At 44.8% G+C, this 27,671-nt stretch overlaps 1 protein-coding gene across 2 annotated transcripts; it reads left to right on the top strand.

Annotated features, from left to right (window-relative positions):
• BAG3 (BAG cochaperone 3) lies at window positions 1–26,320 on the top strand. 2 transcript variants are annotated; one of them, XM_073595777.1, is made up of 4 exons: window positions 1–306; window positions 21,707–22,015; window positions 22,684–23,019; window positions 25,031–26,320. In XM_073595777.1, exons 1-4 carry the CDS (start codon window positions 142–144, stop codon window positions 26,090–26,092), a joined length of 1,872 nt encoding a protein of 623 aa, XP_073451878.1. In that variant the 5' UTR covers window positions 1–141; the 3' UTR covers window positions 26,093–26,320. The 2 variants fall into 2 exon arrangements, with proteins under 2 accessions (XP_073451878.1, XP_073451877.1); XM_073595776.1 differs by having other exon boundaries at window positions 25,028–26,320.
• The last annotated feature ends 1,351 nt before the right edge of the window (window positions 26,321–27,671 follow it).

Below are 27,671 nucleotides of genomic sequence, written 5' to 3'. Positions count from 1 at the left end.
CCATTGTCCCCGCTGTCTCCGCGCAGAGCCCCGCCCTCTTCTCCCCCCTCCCGGTGTCGGGTGTCCTCGGTTCTTCCAGACATTTCCAGGTCGGTGTCTGGCGTCACCTGAAGTCAGTAGATAAAGTGTGTCGGGGTCGGGATGGCACATCAGCCTCTTACCAGGAGCACCATGAAGACTCACCTGTCCGGAGACCCGCTGCCACCCGGCTGGGAGATCAAAGTGGATCCGAACACCGGCTGGCCCTTCTTTGTGGATCACAATAACAGGACGACCACCTGGAGCGACCCCCGGATACGGGACAAGGTGAGACCTGCCGGGACACCATCTGTACCAGACAGGGGCCCCAAACATCCAGGGGCCCCAGACATCCAGGGGCCCCCAGACACACACTGCTACATTTAAATGTCCAGGGGCCCCCAGACAGCACTGTCACCAGCCATTTAGGGGCCCCAACGAATGATACATGTAAACATCCAGGGGCCCCAGGCACTACTGTCATAGGGGCCCCAGGCACTACTGTCATAGGGGCCCCAGGCAATACTGTCATAGGGGCCCCAGGCACTACTGTCATAGGGGCCCCAGGCACTACTGTCATAGGGGCCGCAGGCAATACTGTCCCAGGGGCCCCAGGCACTGCTCTCATCTGTTATGCAGGGGCCCAGGCATTGCTCTCATCGGTCATGCAGGGGCCCCAGGCACTGCTCTCTTCGGGCATGCAGGGGCCCCAGGCACTGCTCTCTTCGGGCATGCAGGGACCCCAGGAACTGCTCTCATTGGGCATGCAGGGGCCCCAGGAACTGGTCTCATCGGACATGCAGGGGCCCTAGGCACTGCTCTCATCGGCCATGCAGGGGCCCTAGGCACTGCTCTCATCGGCCATGCAGGGGCCCCAGGAACTGGTCTCATCGGACATGCAGGGGCCCTAGGCACTGGTCTCATCGGACATGCAGGGGCCCTAGGCACTGGTCTCATCGGACATGCAGGGGCCCTAGGCACTGGTCTCATCGGACATGCAGGGGCCCTAGGCACTGGTCTCATCGGACATGCAGGGGCCCTAGGCACTGGTCTCATCGGACATGCAGGGGCCCTAGGCACTGGTCTCATCGGACATGCAGGGGCCCTAGGCACTGTTCTCATCGGGCATACAGGGGCCCTAGGCATTGCTCTCATTTGGCATGCAGGGGCCCCAGGCACTGCTCTCATCAGGCATGCAGGGGCCCCAGGAACAAAGCTGAATTTAAAGGTCCAGGGGCCCAAGATACTATTGTCTTCAGGCACTGAGCTCATCAGACAGGCAGGGGCCCCAGGCACAGCTGAATTTAAAGGTCCAGGGGCACCAGACAGCATTGTCATCTGGCAATGATCTTATCAGACAGGCAGGGGCCCCAGGCACAGCTGAATTTATAGGTTCAGGGGACCCAGACACCATTGACACCAGGCATGCACTGCTAAATTTAAAAGGCCAGGGGCCCCAGATGCTGTTGTCATAGGGGCCCCAGATGCTGTTGTCATAGGGGCCCCAGATGCTGTTGTCATAGGGGCCCCAGATGCTGTTGTCATAGGGGCCCCAGATGCTGTTGTCATAGGGGCCCCAGATGCTGTTGTCATAGGGGCCCCAGATGCTGTTGTCATAGGGGCCCCAGATACTGTTGTCATAGGGGCCCCAGATACTGTTGTCATAGGGGTCCCAGGTACTGTTCTCTTCAGATACAAGGGGCCCAGAGCACTGCTGGCATTATACAAGCAAATCCCTATTGGCTAAAGATGGTCATACACATTACAATCTGATTGTACAATCTCCTTGACCACCACTGACAACTCTTTAGTGCTAGGGCCCGATGGATAAATGGCTGTTTAGCTGGGCTGGCATTTAAAAGAGGTTGTACAATCAGATTGTAATGTCTGTGGCCAGATTTAAGCAGATCTTTATTTGTGTTTATGACTCTGGTGTGATTTCTTTTCCTGTCTTCCCGTGAAATAGCTGGGCATGTCACCAACTGGCAGAGACTTTCCTGTGACCCCCCGGATTCTAGATCGGTAGTCTATAAGGACAGACATACTGTGGGCTATGACAACATTTACATTGTGCTGAAAGATTATTTGAGATACTTTGTGATGAATGATACATTGTAGCAGATACTTTGTAGCTAACTTGTTATTATTCAGTATTGTATTTATTTAGCATCAACAGTTACAGTTCAATGCAGGAAAGGTTAGGAGGGCCCTGCTCATAAGAGCTTACAATCTATTTACAATGTTAACTCGTAGGGGCTGTATCAGTGGTGATGGAATCACACGCTCACTGGCTGAGACTTTCATTAATTAGTGAGAGAGCCACTAAAGTTTCTGGCCTGCCTATAGTGAGGGAGGTGCTCCATAGTGGCTCAGTGGTTAGCACCTCATCCCTAGCAGCACTGGGGTTGTCAGTTCTAATCCCAATGGTGACACTCCCTGCCTGGAGTTTGCATGTTCTCCCTGGGCCTATGTGGGTTTCCTCCGGGTATTCTGATTTCCTCCCACATTCCAAGGACATGCTGGTAGATTAATTGGCCCTAGTGTGTATGTGTGTGGGACCATAGATTGTAAGCTCCTGGACAGTAGGGACTGAATGTATAATATATAAGTAAACCGCTGCGTAAATTCACAGCGCTATATAAGTATCTGTAATAAATAAATAGAAGGTTAGCGAACCAATCACCTATTATGACCATATTTGGGTATTGACATTGTCCAGATATGGTCATGAGGCCATATTAGGTCATTGATGTCACCAGCATCCTCACCACTTTGTTACGTGGAGTTGCAGGGTGAAGAATTCCACGACTGCGGTTGATTGGGCCGGTGGCCTGATATCATGTGACAGTTTCCCATAGGTTTGTGTCAAAGTGAGTTAAGCTTGAACCTTACATCACCATACTGTCTATGGGGGTGTTGGGTACAGCAGCTTCTAGCCATAATCTGTTAGCCATGATGTTTATTATCAGGAAGGGGGTGCCATACCGTCTATGGGGGTGTTGGATACAACTGGTAACAGCCATACTCTGGTGTTACTGTCTATTGGCAGGTAGGGGTGCCATATAGTCTATGGGGGTGTTGGATACAACTGGTAACAGCTATACTCTGGTGTTACTGTCTATTGGCAGGAAGGTGTGCCATACTGTCTATGTTGATGTTGGGTACAGCAGCTTTTAGCCGTAATCTAAAGTCATTATCTATTATCAGGAAGGGGGTGCCCTACCGTCTATGGGGTGTTGGGTACAGCTGCTAACAGCCATACTCTGTTGTTACTGTCTATTATCAGGAAGGGGATGTCATACTGTTTTTGGAGTTTTTTGGTATGGCAGCTTCAATGGGTATTGTGGTGGAATGGGAGATGTTAGAACTGGCAGATATCAGAGCAAGACTGTAAGGTTTTAGCACCAGTGAGGTAGATTTACCATTTTATGGGGTACCTTAAAAGAGAAGTATGTTTTTTATTTTTTTACCTAGGTGGATGCAGCATCGGTCCCCCGCTGACTCATAACACCGAGAACCGAGTGATCAAACACTGCAGATCGCTCGGTTCTCAGGGCTCCCTGAGCAGAGAGCTGGTGACTGTCACCAGCTTTCTGCTCTGCCCCCCCCCCCCCCACCACCTTGCTCACTGGAGTGCTGGGCTGTGGAAGGGGCAGGAGCGGTCAGCTCAGGCTCTCAGCAGATTGCTGAGCCGGGTGCCAGTCTAGGCATGTGATGATGAAGATATTTTGCCAGCACACCACGGATCATCAAGTTGAGTCCTAAGCAGCTTTTATTGAAGCAGGATCACATCACAAAAAAGACAGTGCAACGTTTCGAAACTACGCAGGACCCCTTCGTCAGGCTATCGGTGGATCCCAACTTCATTGTCGCGATCTTGCCCAAGCCTGGACCGGATCTGTGATACCAACCGACAGCGCTCTACAGCCCGCTGTCTGCTAAAAACGGGTCACAGGAATGCAGAACAAACTGCACTCCTGTGATCCATAGAAGTACAGCTAAACTAACTTTGGCTGTACTTCTCGTTTAAGTTGGCCATACATTATAACATTTTTCTGTTCAATTTCCTTTAGGTTTACCTTCAACTATGCAGTGCAAGGGCCTGCCTGATTCAATTTGTATGCAAAGTGTTTAGGTTCGACCTCAATATTATATGGTTTTGGAAAATTGTACAGGAAATTGTATAATGTATGGCCAACTGATCTCAGGCTGAAGATTAAAGAGACCTGTCAGGATAGAACTATGGGAGCCGCCATCGCTAAGCTGGTTATTAAAGGTGTTGGCTCTAGGTGTGTCATCCTGAATCCAGCCTCGCCACCCGGACACTCCCTCCCTCTCCTACATCCTTGTCTCAGGCCAGTAATTCCAGGGATTAGGATATCGTTTGCAAACCAAGTCCTGGATGGAAGCTCCAAAATTTCAAGCTAAGAACATTTTCAACAAATACAGAACATGCCTGTTGATCTTGGCAGAAATGCCGTGTCCTTGTCATTCCTTGTGAGCTGCACCGAACAAGACGTTCCTTCCTCTAGCTATCTTCTGTAAACTACCTATTGCTTGTAATGTAGATGGATAGTTATGGACATGTTTGTAGTCCATATCAGGAGAGCAGCCTAGGATGACAACCATGGCTCCCTTTATAGATGAAGTGGAGCTGTTGCAACCCACCACACCAAGGACCAGCAAAGCAAGCCGTAGATTATGTATTCTTCTTTAATTCAACAATGGGTTTAAGGAAAGAAAATCAGTTGATTTCCCCCATCGCCACAATCGTGGTTAATGGGGGAATCCTTGCTGCGCTAGCAGTGGCGTCGCTATGGGGGTGCACACAGCACCCGCCAAAGGGGTGACATCATCAAGTAGGAAGTTCACCCCTATCCGTAACAGCGAACAGATCAGCGCGCTGGCACCGACCGCATCATTTACAGGGAACGGTTTGGGGTGCGCACCGTGACCTTGCGCCGCTGACCCAAAACTAGCCTGCCCAGGGCCCTGTGGCAGGCTTGACTGGAGAGAACCCATTGGAGGGGGGGTTGGCTACCAACCCTAGTGAGGCCACTGTGCGCTAGCCTCTTGGTTCCCGCTGAACTAACCAAATTTAAATTCATCTATAGCCGACCTAAGCTGCAACATTTTTGGGTTTGGATACACTTTAATTTTAGGGGTTAAGTTTGGGTAGACAAGGCTTATCGATATGGGTGAGGTGAGCTGTTGAGGGATAGGTTGTACCATGTATTTTCCTCACTATGGCCCCCAACACTGAGATGAAGACTAAAGGTGGCCATCCTTTAGCTTTACCAAAACGATGTAATATGAAGACAAACCTAAACAATCATTTGAATTGGTATCAAATCAGGCAGGGCCTTGTACTACATAGTTGACGGTAGATCGAAAAAAGAGATTACAACCAGATTATATATTGTATGGTCAGCCTTATGAACCTGCATTGAGGAGAGTTTCAGATTTTCATGTTGTTCTAAAGTAGAGAATTGTACAGATTATGAAGTGTGGATGTCGAAGGCCTGTTAACTGCTGGTGTCTCCTCTTCAGCCGCATTCCAGATCATCGGAATGTTCCGCTATTTATATCGCAGCAGCAGGTTGGACCTTTCTGTAGAATATTATGTGAGCGGCCCCTGGTCTCAGACATAAAGCAGAACATTGGCGAGTCCCATCATGCTCCGCAGCTTGTATACATTGTACAGGCACACCCTGCATCTCTGGCTCTACCAAACCCAAGAATAGTTTTCTATAAAGCAGTGACACCGGGGTGTCATGACTGCAGGGTGACAAGTTCTTCCTGATTGTGACCTTCCCCTAGGAGAATCCCAGCTGTCTCTGCTCTCCTGTCACTTGTCAGCCGTTCAGCTGTTGCGTATTTCGGGGTAAGCCACGATCTGGAACACTCTGAGATTTCTCCTAGCATTCACACTATACCAACCATGCAGAACATTAGGACACCCCAACGTGAGATAGAACCCTGAAACAGGACCTCTAAGAATGAAACTGTATGGGGACTGCCATTTGCTGGCTTGGTTTTTGAGGCTGCATTCACACCTGAGCGTATTGTTTTCAGGCGTTTTTTAGGGGATTTTTTCGGGCGTTTTTGTACAGGCCTTTTGAGGTCCAAAGGTCACCAATGTAAAACGCCTGTAATCTGCCTAAAAAGAAGCTTGTGTACTTTTTTGAGCTTCAAGCGTCAGAACGCTTAGATGTGAACAGGGTTTTTTAAATGAATGGGATTTTGCTTGTTGGGCGTTTTGGAACTTTTGAGATGAGCGTTTTACGAGCTGAAAATGCTCAAGTGTGAATGCAGCCTAAAGGTACAGGTGTTTTGTCAGATTAGGCGACCTGTCAGAATGTGTAACGGAAGTGACGTTCCGTCACCGCCATCTTGCTACACCCGCACTCCTCCACAGTAAAGATACACTTTTTTACAGCTGAAAAACTCCTCTCAGAACCCACTACTTTTGGGGGTTTTTTTAAAGCCAAAAACTGCTGATAACAGCCTATGTGTGCATGGGCACATAGGATAACATGATGGGGAGTTTATTGACTGTAGAAAAAAACTGAAGCCAAAAACAGCTGCTGTAAAAATGTCCAAAAATGTCCTGTGTGCATGAGGCCTAAAAGTTCTGGAGCCTGTGTTTCATCAGATTCGGTGACCCGTCAGAATGTGTAACGGAAGTGACTTTCCGTCGCCGCCATCTTGCTACACCCCACACTCCTCCATAGTAAAGATACACTGAGAAGGGGGAAAGTGGACATCTTGTTACACCCACCGGAGTTTTGCATTTTACACTTCATTTTAACAGTAAAGTGAGTTTATATTCTGAAATATAGTACTTAGAACTCCGTATGACTGTTTGATGTTGAATTTTTACAGCAGTGAACTTCTGTCAAATTAGAAAACCTATGAGATGAGCAGGCTTGCTGCTGCTTTTAAAATTCAACATCTTACCAGTCATACGGAGTTCTAAGTACTGTATTTCACTATATGAACTCACTTTACTGTTAAAAATAAGTGTAAAATGCAAAACTCCGGTGGGTGTAACAAGATCTCCGCTTCCCCCCCTACTCAGTGTATCCTAACTATGAAGGAGTGCGGGGTGTAGCAAGATGTCGGCAATGGAAAGTCACTCCCGTTACACATTCTGACGGGTCGCCTAATCTGACGAAACACAGTCTCCAGAAATTTTAGGCCTCATGCACACTGGACGTTTTTGAACATTTTTTTACAGCAGCTGTTTTTGGCTTCAGATGTTTTTTTCTACGGTCAATAAACTCCCCATCATGTTATCCTATGTGTCCATGCACACATAGGCTGTTATCAGCAGTTTTTGGGTGGGATGTTTTTTGGCTTTAAAAAAACCCCAAAACTAGTGGGTTCTGAGAGGAGTTTTTCAGCTGTAAGAACACTCTAACGTCAAAAAACGCTGATAATGGTGGCACAGTGGTGTAGTGGTTAGCACTTTCGCCTAGCAATAAGAAGGGTCGCTGGTTCAAATCCCAACCACGACACTACCTGCCTGGAGTTTGCATGTTCTCCCTGTGCCTGTGTGGGTTTCCTCCGGGTACTCCGGTTTCCTCCCACACTCCAAAGACATGCTGGTAGGTTAATTGGATCCTGTCTAAATTGTCCCTAGTATGTATGAATGTGAGTTGGGGACCTTAGATTGTAAGCTCCTTGAGGGTAGGGACTGATGTGAATGTACAATGTATATGTAAAGCGCTGCTTAAATTGACAGCGCTATATAAGTACCTGAAATAAATAAATAAAAATGAAATAAACGCTCAAAAACGCGGCTCACCAATGTTTTTTAACATTTTTGATCCATTAAAAAAAAAAAAAAAGGCCAAGAAACACTATTGCAAAAACGTTAAAAAATGTTGAAAAACTCACTGCAAAGCTCAAACCTACTGGTGTTTTTATAACGTTATTTTAACGTCCAGTGTGCATGAGGCCTTAAAGTGATTGTAAGGGTTCGTTTTTTTCTTTTAAATAAAAAACATATCATACTTGCCTCCACTGTGCAGCTCGTTTTTCACAGAGTGGCCCCGAACCTGGTCTTCTGGGGTCCCCCGGTGGCTCTCGCGGCTCCTCACCCACATCAGATAACCCCCTAGGAGAAGCGCTCTCCTGGGGGGGTTACCTTGCGGGCGCGCTCCCAAGTCCATCATTCGGCGTCCATAGCTGCCGAATGTATGACTCGGCCCCCCCCCCCCCCCTCCCCGCGTCATTGGATTTGATTGACAGCATTAGGAGCCAATGGTTGCGCTGCTATCAATCTATCCAATCAGGTCATGAGACACCGTGTCGGAGCTGGTGTGCTCATTCCTGTCACGCAAATTTTGAGGCTCTGGTAAGTAGGGGGGTTCGGGGGCGCTGCTGCATTCAAAAATGTTTTTCACCTTAATGCATAGAATGCGTTAAGGAGAAAAATCGGCGAGGGTTTACAACCCCTTTAAACACATCCATGGTTCACAAGCTAGTGAGTCACAATCCTGGAACAAACACAGCGCCAGTCTGAAAGCCTGCCTTGCATAGTTGTTCCAGGTCAGTGACTCACTAGGTATTGAAGCCAAGTTAGCCATGCACGCTCCTGCTTTTCTATTTAAGAAGTCATTGATCATAATAAGATCTTTTCATAAAAAGACTCGAGAGTAGGTGGCATAGACCCACGTTTTTTTCCTGGTAATACAGTTTTCTGCCCATAGCACATGGGGCTGGCTGGAATGTGGCACAGACAATGGCTGTACTAGGGCTCATACACACGGGCGCTTTTGCTTGTATAGAGTAAAAACCAGGTGTATTCTGGTGCCTAGGAGGATGCACAGGTGGTGCGTACAACCCACTGCCAGCAGCCCTGTAATAATCAATGACAGGCTGAAATGTGTGGTGGCTGTACGCTGCTCTAAGTGGTATTATCATTCAGGGACATATTCCCCGAGACATTCCGTGTTCAAGGCATAGGACTCTGAATGTACAGTGCTTTGAAAAAGTATTCATACCCCTTGAAATTTTCCACCTTTTGTTACAACCAAAAACCTAAATGTATTTTATTGGGATTTTATGTGAATGACCAACACAAAGTGGCACATAATTGTGAAGTGGAAGGAAAATGATAAATGGTTTTCAACATTTTTTACAACTAAATATCTGAAAATTGTGGTGTGCATTTGTGTTCAGCCCCCCTCAGTCAATACTTTATAGAACCTCCTTTCACTGCAATTACAGCTTCAAGTCTTTTTGGGGATGTCTCTACCAGCTTTGCACATCCAGAGAGTGATATTTTTGCCCATTCTTCTTTGCAAAACATCTCAAGCTCTGTCAGATTGGATGGAGAGCGTCTGTGAACAGCAATTTTCAAGTTTTGGCACAGATTCTCAGTTGGATTTAGCCTAGGTTCACATTGAAGCGATTGGGCATGCAATTTGACATGTCAAATCGCATGCCAAATCGGCGGCTATTGCCGGCAATGGCGCCGTCTGAATCGGTGCAACGCCGTTCCGTTTCCCAAAAGAAGTTTCTGTACTACTTTTGGTGACTTCAGGCTGCGATTTGTATAGACATCTGTGCAGGAACCCACACAGATGTCTCTGAAACTGCTCCCCTAAGTCGGACTGACATGCGGGAATGAAATTGTGCGAGTTCAGCTGAACTCGCACGATTTCAACCCCGCTGTCAGTGTGAACCTGGGCTCAGGTCTGGACTTTTACTGGGCCATTCTAACACATGAATATGCTTTGATCTAAACCATTCCATTGTAGCTCTGGTTGTATGTTTAGGGTCGTTGTCCTGCTGGAAGGTGAACCTCCGCCCCAGTCTCAAGTCTTTTGCAGACTCTTCAGGTTTTCTTCTAAGATTGCCCTGTATTTGGCTCCATCCATCTTCCCATCAACTCTGACCAGCTTCCCTGTCCCCGCTGAAGAAAAGCATCCCCACAACATAATGCTGCCACCACCATGGTGTGTTCATGGTGTGTTTAGGGTGATGTGCACTGTTAGTTTTTCGCCACACATAGCGTTTTATTTTAAGGCCAAAAAGTTCAATTTTGGTCTCATCTGACCAGAGCACCTTCTTCGACATGTTCGCTGTGTCCCCCCACATGGGTTCTTGCAAACTGCAAATGGGACATCTTATGACTTTCTTCTTGCCACTCTTCCATAAAGGCCAGATTTGTGGAGTGCACGACTAATAGTTGTCCTGTGGACAGATTCTTCCACCTGATCTGAGGATCTCTGCAGCTCCTCCACAGTTACCATGGGGTTCTTGGCTGCTTCAGTGATTAATGCTCTCCTTGCCCGGCCTGTCGGTTTAGGTGGACGGACATATCTTGGTAGGTTTGCAGTTGTGCCATACTCTTTCCATTTTCGGATGATGGATTGAACAGTGCTCTGTGAGATGTTCAAAGCTTGGGATATTTTTTTATAACCTAACCCTGCTGTAAACTCCACAACTTTATCTCTGACCCGTCTGGTGTGTTCCTTGGCCTTCATGATGCTGTTTGTTCACTAAGGTTCTCTAACAAACCTCTGAGGGCTTCATAGAACAGCTGTATTTATACTGAATTTAAATTACACACAAGTGGACTCTATTTACTAATCAGGTGACTTCTGAAGGCAATTGGGTCCACTATATTTTAGTTAGGGGTATCAGAGTAAAGGGGGCTGAATACAAATGCACCCCACACTTTTCACATATTTGTTTGTAAAAAATGTTGAATACCGTTTATTATTTTCCTTTCACTTCACAATTATTTGCCACTTTGTGTTGGTCTATCACCAGTGGTGGCTGGTGGAATTTTTTTTTTTTTGGGGGGGGGGGGGGGGCAAACAGTATGACACTGACACCCTCCGTCAGTCGGTGGGACAGTTGGTCGCACTTACCCCATCATGGCTTCCCATGCTCGGCGGCGGCCTCCCGTTCCCCTGGTCTCCACGGATTTCCAGGTGTTTCAAAAAAATGTTAAAGCGGAACTACACTGTATCTGAACACCACAAACCAAAAACACAATTTAATTCATTTTTGTTATTCAAATCAAACTCAGCCATGCATCCATGTCTCCATGCTATATTTTGCTGAGAAATCACGTTGAAAAAGACTCCCTGCATTTCTGGCCACAGCCATTTTGAGTAAGGGCAGATGATTCTTGTTGCATTTACTTCCTGGAAGTCATCTGCCCTTAGCCCATGCATACAGGCAGGAGGGTTTGCTTTACCCCTTGCAAACCCATTCTTCCCTCCCGAAGACTCCTGGGATATATTGTATCATTTATCTAGGCATGGAAAGCAGGAAGTAACTTAAGAAATGCAAACAAAGTTTAAAACAAGTAAATATGATATACTTTCCTATCTGTTTACTAATGCATAGTGGTTACAAATAATCAATGTTGATTGAGAAAGTGAAGTTCCACTTTAAGTCACCAGCAATCCAAATGAATGTTGCTGTGAAGAAAGCATCACATAAGGCATACCAAACCAATGTTTCGGGTTCTGCAGGTTGCCTTTCTAGGAGAGATTACATGCCTAGAGTTTGCATGTTCTCCCTGTGCTTACATGGATTTCCTCCAGGTTCTTCAATTCCCTCCCACACTCCAAAGACATGCTGGTAGGTTAATTGGCTCCTGAGACTTTCTCTCCCTCTGGCACTACAGCCCTTGAAAAGCTCTGCACCTTGCTTGGTGTTACCCTTATTCCCCAGTGTCTTCCCAACTGTTAGACCAGGGGTTCTTTACCTGGGGTCAATGGACCCCTAAAGTGGTTCATGGGAGGGTTTGAGGGGGTCTGTGGGGGTCACATAAAAAACACTATACAGTCCTTCCCCTTGTCCCAATCAATGGTTTCCTTTGAAGGAAATGTTAGAAAGTGCACCCTGCCACAGCTTTTAGCATGGACCAGTAAGTCTCTTGACTCGTTGTTGGCCCATGTTAACCATTCAAAATTGTATCATTGTGGGGGTCTATAGCTTTCATCAGATTCTTAAAGGGGTTCGTGGCTAGAACAGTTGTTTTAGACCATCTCTTCTATGGTTACTCATCTTTCTCTTGAAGTTCCGAGAGAAGTTTTCTGGATTCTTTCTCATATCCTTTTCACATGACCAATCCTTCTAATGCTATTCTTTTCGCCTCTAATATAATTTCATATTTGAAGTGTTGTGTCTTTATTTTTCCAATTATTAAACCTCCATAAAACCCTTTTTTATGGCCACCTTTGCCTTCCTTAGTACTCAAATCTTTGAATAAGAAAGGTTGTAGGACAATTCCAAATTCTGAATCTCAGAGCTGCCTTCAGGAAATAGTAACGCTGTGCTCTGCCTATACTTCTTGGGAAACTATGGGTTCTATTTCTTTATTATGGAGCCCCGGCAGTAGAATGGTTTAGTTTTTATCTTTCCTCTCTACACTACATTTCTTCTCTTATTTGTTCAGAGTAAATGAGGGTGAACACAGTGGTGGAATAACTGTCCAGTGGTCAATCAAGAATCAAGTTCAGTAATACAAGGTTGGACAAATTATTATGAAATTCAGGAGCTAGTCTTTTCAATCCAGAAGCCAGTTTTTTTTTTTTTTTTTTATTAGGAGATCGCTCCATTGACAACAACTAGAGAGAACCTTCGAAAGTTAGGCACCAACTGTAATTTTTAAGGAGTATTGTCTACCTGGCTCATGGGCAGTGGCGTAACTAGAAACTACAGGGCCTTAGCGCAAAAAACCATGAAGGACCCCCCTGACCCCCAGCCGGGGCACTTCCCTCCGAGCCCAGTGGCGGAACACCAGGGCACAGTCACAAGTGCGACCTTTGTGACCCGGGTAGTACTGCCACTGATGTTAGTGTTTTTTATTTTATCATTTTTTTTTTTACCGATTTTTGTTTTTTTCATCATTTTTTTTTTTTAAAGTTCCCTTGGGGACTTTGGTGAAATATCAGGGATCTAAACAGACCTGATGTTTCACCTTTAGGACAGAGAAAGGAGATTGAGGGCACAGCCCTCAATTCCCAGCTCTGCGGCCTCAGCAGCACAGAATAATTGGACAGGAATAGCTCTGTACAGAACTTCTGGTTCATTCACAAACGGAAGCATAGTAAATATAGTTTACTATGCTTCAGTTACTCTCTGCTTCAGAGAGTCAGTGGTCTGTACTGATCACTGACTCTCCATTCAGAAAAGGAAGGAGCCAGTAAATGACTTACCGGCCCCTTCCCCGCTCTCCATCTTGACAGATCTGACAAATACCAGAGGGGAGCATGGGGGATCCCAGGAGAGAGCACAGGGGGGCGGGAAAAAGTACAGGGGGGTTGGAGAGCACTGGGGGGGGGGGGGGGCAGCAGAAAGCCTGCTTCTCCTTCTCCCCCCCCCCCCCCAGGCATTCACTCTGCAGGAGGAAAATTGAGAGTTTGATTTCTCTATATACAGCCGCTCTTCCTGTCCAGGTATACAGGGAGAACGCACGGGATTTGCCTTGCCTTGATTTGAAGCTGAATTTCAGGTATGGCTATTTTTGCATAATTAAAATGGTCAACCTTGGGCCAATGTAAGTATGTAGGTGCCATAGCTGGCCGATCCCCGTGGAAATTGGAAATCACTGTAGCAGGTACTGCTATGACAGTTATTGCCTCTGAGTTCAGGGTTCTTTGCCGAATACCACCCGTGCTGGGTAAGCAACCTCCTAAATACACTAAACAGAAGGGCAGCTGCTTGGCATGTGACCTGAAAACTAGTGGTGATCAATGGAGTAAAGGTGCCTACTACAGTTCCAGCTTCAATGGGGATTACACAGGTATGGCACATATAGAGATACACCGGTCCAAGCTGGACCAGTGTTACTATGGAATATAGCCATACCTACTGTAAATTTCAGCTTTTAATATGCTATTCTGCTTTATCCTGAAATGTGTAGTCAAAAATATTGGACCAAATAAAAAAAAAAAAAAGTCCCTGCAGTAAAAGCAGAGCAGTTTCCCGAAGCAACACTTTCACCTTTTCTTTTCCAATAATTTTTCTCATTAGTTTTTCCAATAAAAGGGGGTATTCAAAACATAATGAAGTTGACACAAAATTGTACAATTGTCTGCCTTACATAGAAAAAAAAAAAAAGGGAATATATTGGGGTTGATTTACTAAAGGCAAATAGTCTGTGCGTTGTAAGTGCTCCATATCTGAGGGGAACATGCAAGGAAATTAAAAGACAGCATTTTTGATCGCACATGAGTGGATGATAGAAATGAGCAGAGCTTTCCCGCATTTCAGAGCTTTCCCTCATTTCAGAGCTTTCCCTCATTTCAGAGCTTTCCCTCATTTCAGAGCTTTTTCCTCATTTCAGAGCTTTTCCCTCATTTCAGAGCTTTCCCTCATTTCAGAGCTTTTTCCTAATTTCAGAGCTTTTTCCTCATTTCAGAGCTTTCCCTCATTTCAGAGCTTTCCCTCATTTCAGAGCTTTCCCTCATTTCAGAGCTTTCCCTCATTTCAGAGCTTTTCCCTCATTTCAGAGCTTTTCCCTCATTTCAGAGCTTTTCCCTCATTTCAGAGCTTTTCCCTCATTTCAGAGCTTTCCCTCATTTCAGAGCTTTCCCTCATTTCAGGCTGGGTTCACACTGAGGAACGGAGCTGCTCACAGCAGGGGGTCCGGTGTGTCTCCATTCGCTGTTTTATGTCCGATATCAGCCCAAATTTTTGACTGAATTCGGACCTGAAACGGACCAGAAAACGCACAGGACTCCTGTGCAATTCGCATTGGAGCCGCTGCGGAGATGTGTGAACCGGCTCCATAGAGAGCCGGTCACTATCTCCTGACATGCGAATTGGAGGCGAGGAAACCCACATCCAATCCACACTGGTGTGAACCCAGCCTCAGAGCTTCTCCTCAGATCTAACTTGCAAGTGCACAGGCTATTTGCCTTTAGTAAATCAACCTCATTATGTTTTTGGTTACAGACAATAACATAGAAAGCTTCCACCTTTGAGTTGATTTAAGAAACCTTGTAATGGCTCAAATTATGCTCCACTTTGTTTAAAACAGACCTCGATTTTTTTTTCTTATTTTGGATAGAAGGATTAAAAACTGTCAGGATTTTATTGCTCCCAATGTTCCTTTTGAAGAGATTCGCTCACTTCCTGTGTCCATGACTACACCGAAAGTGAGAAAAATCTCAACTGCTTCACCCGATATTGGAGGCTCTGACAACTCCTACTACTCATGTCCTGTCAGGGTGACTACACAAGGGGTGGGGTGAAATCTCATCTATGACATAGACATAAAGGAAAAAAAAAACAAACAGAAAAAAAAACAGGTTCCACTTCTACATTTACGTCAACGTTCTAAGAAAATGTTTTGGTGGGGTTTTACTTCATTGGATATTATTATGTGTGTGACACCATTGTGATGGTAGAGGCTTAGTGCTGTGGACTGATGAGAAGGAACGTCAGCCGAGGTGACTCAGACTTCAGACATTTATCCATTGCCTTAGTCACTGTCCGAGGTCTGACCTCAGACACAAGGCCTTCTTCCCATTACCCCGCGGGATCCTTCTCAATGTGTATCACCGGGGCTATTTTTACCTTCTCTCAGCCTTTACCGTGACAGCTGCATGACAGCCTCCCCCATAAAATGTCCATTGTAATAAAATGGGGTTAAAAGGGCCATCTTTGGCCTTAACTGTGTCCTTCATGGACAGGCTGTCCCTTCTAACTCAGCATAGTAAAAAATGCCAACAGATGCCGCATGTGCCCCGAAGGGAAGATCCAGCTTTAGGTTAATTTAACATATACTGGGAATAGAAGATGCAGGTCTACTAGGTTTCTAAGTCAGACACAGAGACAGAACCGGTTTTATTAATATTTATAATGTATAAAGGGCAGGAGCCAGATAACCAAATCTCTAAAAAGAAAAAAAAAAAAAGATGTATGGTTCACTGTTATTAGCGGAAAATATAATTCATTGAAGTAATTGGCTTCCAAATGCTAATGCTTTGCTATGTACAGTGGCACCGCTTTGATACCAATCATATAGAAAGTGTGTCCAAGTCACCTTTGGCCCCAGCAGTGTGCAATGAAGAAAATGTTAGAAAAGAACGTGGGTAGGTAGGCCCTCCATTTGCTTCATTCATTTATGAAGAATTTTGGCGTGCTTTGGAATTGCCATTTAAAGCGCCCGTCTCAACTTTTACTAAAGTCTTTTAACCCTTTTGCTGCCTGGCCCTGGGCTCCACTTTTAAACTCACGTGGCCAGACCATTTTTGCAATTTTTTCATTGTTTTTTTTTTTATTTTTCTCTTACAGCTTTCAGTTTGTGAAAAAGCAAAACCTATATTTTCTGAAAGCATAGGACTAGTAGAAAAAAAGAGAAGGTGCTACTGATTTTTATTTTTTTTTAAGGCCCTGTGATATTTTATATATCAAAACAATAGTATTGCTAAAAATACACTAAAATCATTATTAGTGAATACATACATGGCAACATTTCCAAATTCCCTGCCAAATTCCTACTAAATTTAAAAGCTAAAATGGTATTGAGTTAAAGTGACTGTAAAGTCTAGTTTTTCTTTTCTTTTTTCTTTTTAATAACAAACATATACTTACCTCCTCTGTGTAGTTGGTTTTGCACAGAGCAGCCCCAATCCTCCTCTTTTCGGGTCCCTCTTTGCTGCTCCTGGCCCCTCCCTCCTATTGAGTGCCCCCTCAGCCAGCAGCTCTCTATGGGGGCACACGAGCCGAGTCAGAGCTCCGTGTATCCATTCAGACACGGAACCCCCGACCTTCCCGCCCACCCTGGCATTCCGTTAAACAGTTCTGAATGCCTAGGTGTGGGAAGAATTGATGATCATGTGACTGTTGTCACAGTGATCACATGATCACAAGCTGATCCCATAGTCTACCGATCTTTAGTCTGGACAAGTGGCAGCTGGTGCTAAATATTTTGGGGAGGCGGCAAACTAACGCAAGCCCCCCCCCAAGAGAGACGGACAGGAAGGCGGCAGTCGCTGAAAGCACCCACCACCCCCAGAGGAGAAGGACAGGAAGGCAGCGATTGCATCAAACATGCCCCCCCCCCCCCCCTCGGGAGATGGACGGTGGACGGGAAGGCGACGATCGCCGCAAGCACTCCTCCACCATTAGACGGACTGACCTTAGGAGGCAGGGGGAAGGAAGAGCCAGGCCGTTGCTTCCCCTCCCGGCTGTGTGCTGACTGAGACATGATTGGCCAAGTAGTCCTAAGACTCCCTGGCCAATTGGATCTCAGGACCGGCTTCCTGATTGGCCGGGGGGAGAATCTGATAAAGAAGCTCAAGATAGAAATTATGCTAGTACCATCTCCCAACCAAAGTGAAATTTTGCAATTACTCTGGGAAGGTAAGATGGACAGGGTCTTAGGATGGCTATATCTGGGAACAGCTGGCAGTTGGACTCCTTAATTTAAAATTCCTAGATCTACGGAACTCTGAGCACAGAGACAAGAGCTTATGTAAAAATGCTAAAGAGAACAAGAGGAGGTAGAGAGACAGGGAGAACAGGCCAGTCTCTTTAGGACCAAGGGCAAGTTCAAAAAGATCAGTTAAAAAGGAGGTCCTATTTTTATTGCAGCTCTGATGAATTTCACCAAGAGTGGCTCTAATGGCATGCTTCTATAAAAAAAAAAAAAACCCTTTTGGAATCCATGCGTCTGGTGCCCTGCATGTAGATTAGGGGCCAGGAGAATGGATCGGGGGGGGTGGTGACCCTGCGCCCCTTATGGATGGGCCGCCATTGGTCTGGACCGAGAGCTGTCTTTGACAGGTTGGTCTTTGTGCAGTGAGCGCGCTTTCTCAGCACATAAACATCCGGTTCCCAGCAGTGTGTGGCATGGAGGCTCTAAAGATCACCATTTTGCCACCACACATACAGTATGTGTTGGGCGATCTTAAAGGTGTAAAGTCTTCAATATTTTTGACTCCAATGGTCCAACACCTGCAAGTTCCCTTCTCCCTGGCTTCTTTCGGGTACCTGGTCTTTGGCAATCTTGATTGTTGCCTGCCCAGGGGTTCAGTCTCCCTGGCACAGTTCCGGGAATGTATACTGAACTGCACATTTTAGGGAACACTGCAAGAAGGCAGGTAGGTATATTTTATTACAGAAGGGACATTGCATATTTCTTCTGCAATAAATAGTCTACCTGTTCGCACATACGTGTGCTGTTGGAGGAAAGAGTAGAGCTGATGACCTAAAAGTGTGCTGGTGCTTCCTTATGCCGCGTACACACGGTCGGACTTTTCGGCTACAAAAGTCCGACAGCCCGTCCGACAGACTTTCAACGGACTTTTGGCGGACTTTTGTCAGACTTGCGGCGGACTTTCTAACGAATGGACTTGCCTACATACGATCACACAAAAGTAGGACGGATTCGTACGTGATGACGTACACCGGACTAAAATAATGAAGTTGATAGCCAGTAGCCAATAGCTGCCCTAGCGTGGGTTTTTGTCCGTCGGACTAGCATACAGATGAGTGGATTTCTGGGTCCGGCGGAGTTACGACGTAAAGATTTAAACATGTTCCAAATCTAAAGTCTGGCAGATTTGTGGCTGGAAAAGTCCGCCGAAAGTCCGGGGAAGCCCACACACGATCGGATTGTCCTCCAGATTTGGTCCGTCGGCGTCCGTCGGACTTTTGTAGACGAAAAGTCCAACCGTGTGTACGCGGCATAAGACTCCATTCGCATTTGGCGTTTTTGGATCTCTGGCAGAATCACTGCGATTCTGCTTGTGATTTCAAATTGCACTATAATCGCAAAAAACCCATGTTCAGGTGCCATTCTTTTTCAATGGCACCGAAATGCGGTGCGGTGTTGCCGCTATTATTGCTCGATAAATCACGGCAAACTGCAACAGGTGAAGCTTGTTGCCCAAAAGAAGCTCCTGCTCAGTTCTGACGGTGATCTCTAGGTCTCCTGGGTCACCCTTTACCTTCTCTGCTTCTTTTCCCTCTCTCTTTTGACCTCCTTCTGTGGTACTTTCTCATCCTTCTTTATCAATTTTCTTCTCCCCTTTATGGTACTTTCTTTTTTCCCTCTGTTTTTGGAGCTATGGTTACAAGGTTGTTATCATTAGCCTTCCTTGAAATTGGTAAAGCTCCGATAGATTATAGGGAGAAATTGGTCTCTGTATTCGGAATTGTAATTGCAACTGCTTAAGACTGTTTGTTTATATGTTCAATTTTCTAATTGTGTAAAACTCCCATAAAAACTTTTGAATGTAAAAAGCCCCTGCTCCTTTTTGGGTGACAAGCTTCACGCGTTGTGGTTTGCTGTGATTGCCGTGCGATTTATCACCCGATAATGGTGGCAAAACTGCACCGCATTTTAGGTGCTATTGAAAATTAATGGCACCCCAACATGCCTTTTGCGATTTAAATACGATTTTGAGATTGCGGGCAGAGATCCCACAAGGCCAAATGTGAATGGAGCTTATTGTCCAATCAGCCTCAAAGGGAAGCTGAACCAACTGTATTTCTTCTACCTTTGCTGAACACAATTGCAAATTCTTTGCCAGACAAGGCAATTCTTGTACTACATGTGTATTTCAACTCTGGAATCCAGCTTTAATTATTTTTATTTAATACCCAACTGCACTATACAGTGTTCTTTTATAGCTGCCTGGAGTTCAATTTTAGAATCTAATCTCAAAACCTACTTTTTCAGTATGTTTGGCATCATGCCTTACAGTGTTCTTAACCACTTGCTTATTGGGCATATATGCCCCCTTCCTGCCCAGGCCAATTTTAAGCTTTTAGCGCTGTCACTTTTTGAATAACAATTGCGCGGTCATGCAAAACTGTACCCATATAAAATTTTTATCTTTTTTCCACACAAATAGAGCTTTCTTTTGGTGGTATTTAATTGCCACTGGGTTTTTATTTTTTGCTAAACAAACAAAAAAACACAGAAAGATTACAAAAAAAAAACAGTTTTCATAGTTTGTTGTAACATTTTGCAGTACTGATGGCCACTGGTGGGCACTGCTTAGCAGCAATTACTTTCAGTGTGTAGGACCAATGTCTTGTTTACATAAGCCGGTAATCGAAAAAAAAAGCAGATTTCCGGCTTCTGTTTACATCACGAGATCAGCTGTCATTGGCTGACAGCTGATCACGTGGTAAAGGATCGGTATCGATCAGCGGAGTCCCATTGACCTGGTGAGCACCAAGCATGCCGACCGCACCCGCAGGGGGCGCACGGACAGCACGAGCATAGGAGGACATACATGGACGCCCTCCCGGCAATTTAAGCCTGCGCTGTAGGCATCTTTCAGCTATGGCGCGGACGTGAAGAGGTTAAATATAAACTTCGGCCTATCCTTCGGTCTTGCACAGTTGCACACTCTGATTTCACTGCACACTGAGTTCCTTACAATGTAGATTTAGAAGTTGCAGCAATTGCTTGCTTCAGAGCCGAGGGCTCTTTAGAGAGTACTGTGGCAGGGTGCTGTGATGTTTTTCGGGTAACTATGCTGTCAGTGCCCATGTGCATCTTTTTCGGGACTGAGCAGAATAATTCGGATCAATTCCAGCAAATCAAGTCAGAAAATGTTCCACACAGCTCCTTAGATATTTCAGTCGAGGGATGTTGGGTGGGAGGTGGCCGGCAGAGACCACTCCCTGAGGAGCAGAAATTTATACAGTGTATGGCCAACTTGATTTCTTTAGTTCAGGGCTGGCCCTCCAGCTGTTGCCGAACTACAAGTCCCATCATGCTGCTGCCTGTGGGAGTCATGCTTGTAACTGTCAGCCTTGCAATGCCTCATGGAACTTGTAGTTTTACAATAGTCGGAAAGCCACCAGTTTGACACTTGTGCTAGTTGACTGTATTCCATGACATTACTGGGGTGTGATGGTCCCTCACACCACTGAATCAAATAGGTAAAATTGTGCCAATTTTTTTGTACAATTAACTGGTCCCCACACAAGAGCAATTTGGATCATGATTTATTTTGTTTTTTTGGGCCTTTCTCTGGATGAACTGTGGATATAGGATAGTGTATATGGAGGTTTTTTATTTGTGTGTTGTTTTTTTTTTTTTATGGGTTGAACTGGACGAACTTGTCTTCTTTTCAACCAGATTAACTATGTAACTATATACAAAAATATATAAATCTTTATTTAATTTGACCATTTATTTTCTTTCTTTCTTTCTTTCTTTCTTTCTTTCTTTCTTTCTTTCTTTCTTTCTTTTTCTTGCTGCTTTTTTCCCTTTCTTTCTGCGTTTTTCCTTTCTTCGTTTTTCTTTCTTTCTGCTTTTTTCCTCTTTCTTTCTTTCTTTTTCTTTCTTTTTCTTTCTTTCTTTCTTTCTTTCTTTCTTTTTCTTTCTTTCTTTCTTTTTCTTTCTTTCTCTTTCTTTTTCTTTCTTTTTCTTTCTTTCTCTTTCTTTTTCTTTCTTTCTTTCTTTCTCTTTCTTTCTTTCTTTCTTTCTTTCTTTCTTTCTTTCTCTTTCTTTCTTTCTTTCTTTCTTTCTTTCTTTCTTTCTTTCTCTTTCTTTCTTTCTTTCTTTCTTTCTTTCTTTCTTTCTTTCTTTCTTTCTTTCTTTCTTTCTTTCTTTCTTTCTTTCTTTCTTTCTTTCTTTCTTTCTTTCTTTCTTTCTTTCTTTCTTTCTTTCTTTTCTCATACTATTCATGTGGAATTGGCCTTCATGATGATGATGTCTATTTATTTTTTAACACAGATGAACCAGACAATGGCCAATGGCCCACCCCAGGAGAGTCCAAGGCAAAGCAACATCTATTACCCTCAGCTTAGGCCTGGTTACATCCCAATTCCAGTGCATCACAATGGTGTGGACAACCAACAGCAATTTCCCTGCTTCTACCTACAACAGCCAGGCAAGCAGAGAGTCAAATGTGAGCCTGCCATGCGGCCACAGTCTCCTTTAACTGGATTTAACCGCCCTCAGTCTCCCGCCTGGACCTCGCCAGAACCTCTTCAGACCGAGAAACCAAGCAGCCAGCACTCTGGATCTCCACAAGGACAATCGGTAATGCCTCTCATGCATGTACTAGATAGTCTACTTCGTTAAAGGGTAACCCCACTCTAAAAAAAATAGAATTGCAACACAAGTCATATTGTAATTGAATGTTATTAAAACCTTTCCTTTTCAATCTGCAGCGCTGTGATTTTCTGTAAAATGCAATGCAACTTGGCTACCTGGAGGTATTCTGTACACAGTTGGTGTACAGAACGCCCCTGAGAAATGTCATTTCCTGCTGCACTAAGATACAAGTCAAATTTTGGGCATCCCCACAACAAAACTGTCATTTTTGGTGAGATACACCCAAAGGGAAATCACGTCTAAAGGGACGCAGACCTTGCAATTTTCCTCATTAGAGCCCTGCAGGTGCAGCAGCTAATTGATAATTATAAAATCACTCCCATACAGATTTATATTGAAACAAAGAGAAACTAACAGCTATTCCTTCAGAATAATAAAAAAAGTTAGGAATCTGCAACAAAGTTTGTTAAAATGTTTGCAATGTACATAGATCGCCCAGAGGGGAGTGTTTTTTTTTCTCAACAAAAGTGGAGTTACTCTTTAAACTATTAATAAACACTCTGTATGTCTATCTGATTTTTAATATAGACGGGCTAATGGAAATAATCACTATGTCCAGTAACAAATCCTTAAGCATGATCTTTATTTTTCAGCCACCTCCTTCTGTCGCAGACTCAAGCAGCCTGTCACAGTCCCCTGGCAGGCAGGGCTCTGGGAGACCAAATTCTGGAAGCCACCAGTTGCCACGTGGCTATATTCCTATACCGGTGATCCATGAAGGAAATGGGGCCCGCCAGTCTCCTCAGAATGTCCAGCAGGCACAGAAGACAATCTACTCACAGCCTGAATGCCACTCACACCAGCCAGTGTTCCACAGAATCCAGGATGAAAGAGACTCCAAGCAGCCGGTGAAAGGAAGAACAATGTCTAGTCGAGAGAGTTCTCCTCCCAGAGTGAGCTCCCCATCTCCATCTTCTGCCCGAGTTCAGGTATGTAGAATACCTCCATTATAATAATGTATTAAAGCCATAGTCCCATAGGAGTTGATTTACTTAAACGGGAGCACTCAGAATCTGGTGCAGCTGTGCATGGTAGACAATCAGCTTCTAACTTCAGCTTTTTCAATTAAGCTTTGACAATAAAACCTGGAAGATAAAACTGTCCTAAGGAACAGCATTTTTGCTTGCACACGATTGGATGATAGAAATCAGCATTTACCAAGATCTGGATCAGCGGCGGCCAGTCCATAAGGGGCGCAGGGGCGCCGCCCCCCTAATCTTCATGCGCCGGCCCCTAATCTCCATGCGGGCTGGCGGATGCATAGATTTCTACCAGCTTTTTTTCTTTTTTTTTTTTTTGAAGCACATGATTAGAGCCTGAGGCTCTAATTGGCTTCAAAAAGTCCACCCACTTGTGACATTAGCGAATCAACATTCACTATTGTCTTCCTGCTAGTCCTCCCGGCCAACCAGGACAGGAAGTGGGTCTTAAGACCAGATTGGAAGGGAGGAGAAGCCGGGGAAGCCGTCCGCAAACTGGATGGGGTAAGTGCAGACCTGGGGGGGGGGGGGGGGGGGGGTTTAATTTGTCGCCCCCCCCCCCCCCCCCCCCCCCCAAAAAAAAAAATTAAGCACCAGCCGCCACTGATCTGGAGCACAGTATATTTGCCTTTGGTAAATCAACCCCAGTGGGTGTTAACTTGTTTTTAGGAGTATCTGCTGTGAGCTCTAAAAGATTATATTACTGACCCAACATTTATTAGGTAATGGCTACCTATCAACAATGTTAATCACAAACAATCTTTGTTGCAGACTCTGGACTAATCAGACTTCATAGCAAAGACAAGGAAACAATAAATAAAGAGAGGAGGGGTTTGGCAGGGACAATAAAAGATGGTTGAAGAGTGCTGGAGGCCCTTTAAGTTGGAAAGCCTCTAACGTTTCCCATAGTAACCTACTCATTTTACAGCTCTGTTTAAAGTCTATGCCAAAGCTGATGTAATTATAATAGGATACAAGTATAGGTATCGTGTTTGTATGATTGTTGGGTCATTAGAGCAATGTAGGTTTATATCCGATGACCAAAATATTTTTAAAGGGGGCTATTTATAAGAAGAAAGAAAATGGAGAAAAGTAAATGGGAACAACAGTGGAGGTATTGTTCAGAGTGACCCATTGTGTTCAGGTGTGGAAAATGAAACAATAAATCTGATTGGGCAGCAGTTCCACTTGCGATTGCAGACCTTAGGCCAGTGCATTGTCCTCCTATGGAGTTGCCTGCTACAGGTCAGGTGTCAAATAATAGATGCCTAGCCATCTCTGGTTCAACACATTCAGAGACTGATACAGAACAAGCTTGTATCGGGCAACCACATAATTCTTGTGGGAGAATAATTCAGAGAGTACTGATGCCGATGTACCAGAATGACAGGCAGGAAACTAGTACTGTGTTTTGGTAGCCAGCTATGACAGCTTTCATAATTACTTAGTAAAGTAAAGGTTTAATTTTAAACAGTTAAACATATAGGAAAAACTTCATCATTTTGGATGGAGTAAGGGAGAGTTATAACCCCTGTAAGGTTTATTTTTGCCATCTTTGTACATTGGGGAGATTTACCTTCACTTCCTGTCCCATAGTCAAACTGATCAAATGAGAGGAAATCCCTGAATATTAAGGGAATCCCTTGGTCACCACACCTAGTGTCCCCATTGGAAGATTTCTCCTCTATTATTTTTCTGGGGACAACCTAAAATTTAGGATTTTCTTTTACTTTCACTTTCAATGATAATGGTAAACAGGACAACTAGAGAGAGTGAATCTCCCTACCGGGGGCCACAGGCAACAATAAAACTGACAGATGTTCTAATCCATTTCCACTCCATCCAAAACTAAAAAAAAAAGTTTTTTCCTTTAGTTTTACATTAATAAAAAGTTATAATATTGAATGTTGTAATTTACTATTTTAGTCTTATCCTGTCTCTTTGTCTACCTATCCAGCAGATTCCTGTGCAACGGATCTCCCCTTCAAGAGTTCATATGGATAATCCTCCCACCACAGTCCCAGTGCAGATGGGTTCTCCCACCACAGTCCCAGTGCAGATGGGTTCTCCCACCACAGTCCCAGTGCAGATGGGTTCTCCCACCACAGTCCCAGTGCAGATGGGTTCTCCCACCACAGTCCCAGTGCAGATGGGTTCTCCCACCACAGTCCCAGTGCAGATGGGTTCTCCCACCACAGTCCCAGTGCAGATGGGTTCTCCCACCACAGTCCCAGTGCAGATGGCCTCTCCCACCACAGTCCCAGTGCAGATGGCCTCTCCCACCACAGTGCCTCTGCAGACAAGATCAGCCACCCCAACCTCATCGCAAATGAGATCTGCAACCATTGACTCAACCCAGGCTACTTTCCCAACTCCCACCCTGAACCAGGTAGGCTCTGCCACCACCACTAGCCCAGTCCAGGCAGAACCTGCATGTATAAGCTCAGTTCAGACTGGTCTTGCCACCGATACTCCAAGCCAGTTTTCAAACACTGTCCCAACTCAAACTAGCTCAGCAGAGGTAGAATGCAAACCATCATATGCCCAGAAAGAAGTCAAGGATGAAATGCAGTCTTCAAATGTTGTGGAGGAAAGACCTGACTTCAAGGAGTCTCTCCATGAAAAAGAAGCTGAAGTAGCAGAATCCCAAGAAAAGCATCCTGGAGTGCTGCAGGTGGAGCGGATATTAGGCAGGGTGCAGGCACTGCAGGAGGCGGTTGCCAACTTCCGGGGCAGTAAAAATAAGAAGTATCTGATGCTGGAGGAATACCTTACCAAAGAGCTACTGGCCCTAGACTCAGTAGACCCTGAAGGTCGTGCAGATGTTCGTCAAGCAAGGAGGGATGGTGTCAGGAAAGTCCAGAACATTTTGGAGTATCTGGAACAGAAAGCCAATGATAGCCAAGCTATGGACATGCCTGCAAGCTCACAAGATTCAGTGGAGGGTGACGGCATAACTGGTGCACTGTCTACTTCTTCAAGTGTGGAAAATGCCTCTGTACCCACCACTGATGCGCATTAGCTGCTTGAAGTGTGAAAGTTTACAGACTTTACGATCGCTGGTTGGGTTTGAATTTTACAGTCGAAGAAGTGCATGCGCTTTTGTTTCCTTCAGACTGCTGATCTTTTTCTGCACCTACCAGCATGTGGACATGAATGAATGAAAGTAAAATTGTACGAAATCAGTAATGATGCTCTTAAACCGAACCTACAAGGAAGCGTTTAATAAAAAGTTGTGTTTTCCTTTTGATGTTTTTTCGCGTTGCTTTCACAAAAGTTTTAGTTGTTATGTCGGTTAGCTTTCCTCAAACCTTATGTGGCGAATTGTCATCTACTGAAAGAAACTTCATATTATAATGTTAGAGGAATTCATGTTTGTGCATATTGTCAATGATGGTGACAGAATATCTATGATAGATTTTTGCACGTAGTTGAAGGGTCAGAAAATGTACTTGGGGAATGTAAAGATCCTTCTTGGATAACGCACAAACTTCAAACACTATGCACTGAAAGATTTATAACAAACTGCGTTTTGTATTTGTTTCTCTGATTTGCATTTTCCTTTTAGCTGGAGCTCTGACTGGGTTTGCTGCTGATGGGACAGTGCCACAGTTCTGTCAAGGTTCTTACAACGTTGCCCAGTCCGACTTGGATTGGCTATAAATGCTTCAGTTACATTGGAATGTTCTTACATATACATGTGTTTAACTTTCACACATTAGGAATCACTAATTATTAAAAAAAAGTAATTGGTGGCAATCTGGCACCAAAGACTTTGGTTAAAAAATGTTTATTTACTCTCACCACACGCACAGGTAGGCCAAGCATTATCTAGAACATTATAGGATGTTAAGACACATGATGGCGGCAGCAGCAACCATAAAATGGTCGTGAGAACTTCTTCGGCTACCAAGTGTGTGCCAGTAGAAGCCAGGCTTTTTACTCTCAGTGTCAAAGTAAGGGGAAGTGATGATGTTTTTTTATTTATTTAGCCTCATATGGTCCTTATTTTATCGAGGGGGTGAGGTGGCTGATTATTTCCGCCAAAGGGCTTTCAGGGTATCTTTGTGAGCTTTACATCGGCTTAATTGACGCTCTAAGTAGTCAGTTGTTGATGAATGTGATAGTTTCCTGTCCATTGCACCAGCCATAGAACAATTCCCAGAATGCTCTTGGGTTGCAAAACATGTCAGCTGTGGTTCATGATAGTGTATGGAAGGTCCACTAGCATAGTATGCAAAGCCATGTGATGCCACTTTACACTGTAATGTGCACCTTATGTAACCCTGTAAAGAGTGTTTAAATTCCCCCCCCCCCCCCTTTTTTTTTCTGCCCTCCTCTTTTTTTACCACTTCTCCCCTCTTCTACTAACAGAAAAACTTTTGGATATGCTCAGATTAAAACGCTCATAGCCTTATCTGACTTTTGAGCATCTAGATAGCCTGAGCATTGGGGTTTCCGACATATAGGTTCCTATTTTGCAGCATATCCTAAACTCCCGGAGACTTTACTGTTTACTTTCAACTGTAAATCTACCTTGCAAATGTTTCAAAACAACTATCAGACTCATCTATACAGTTATGTATTCATTTGTTAACTGA

Source organism: Aquarana catesbeiana, linkage group LG08 (assembly GCF_042186555.1).
Source record: "Aquarana catesbeiana isolate 2022-GZ linkage group LG08, ASM4218655v1, whole genome shotgun sequence".
In the NCBI taxonomy this organism is placed as follows: Eukaryota; Metazoa; Chordata; class Amphibia; order Anura; family Ranidae; genus Aquarana; species Aquarana catesbeiana.
The sequence above is the reverse complement of the archived record's forward strand: the minus strand, read 5'-3'. Positions and strand labels throughout refer to the sequence as shown.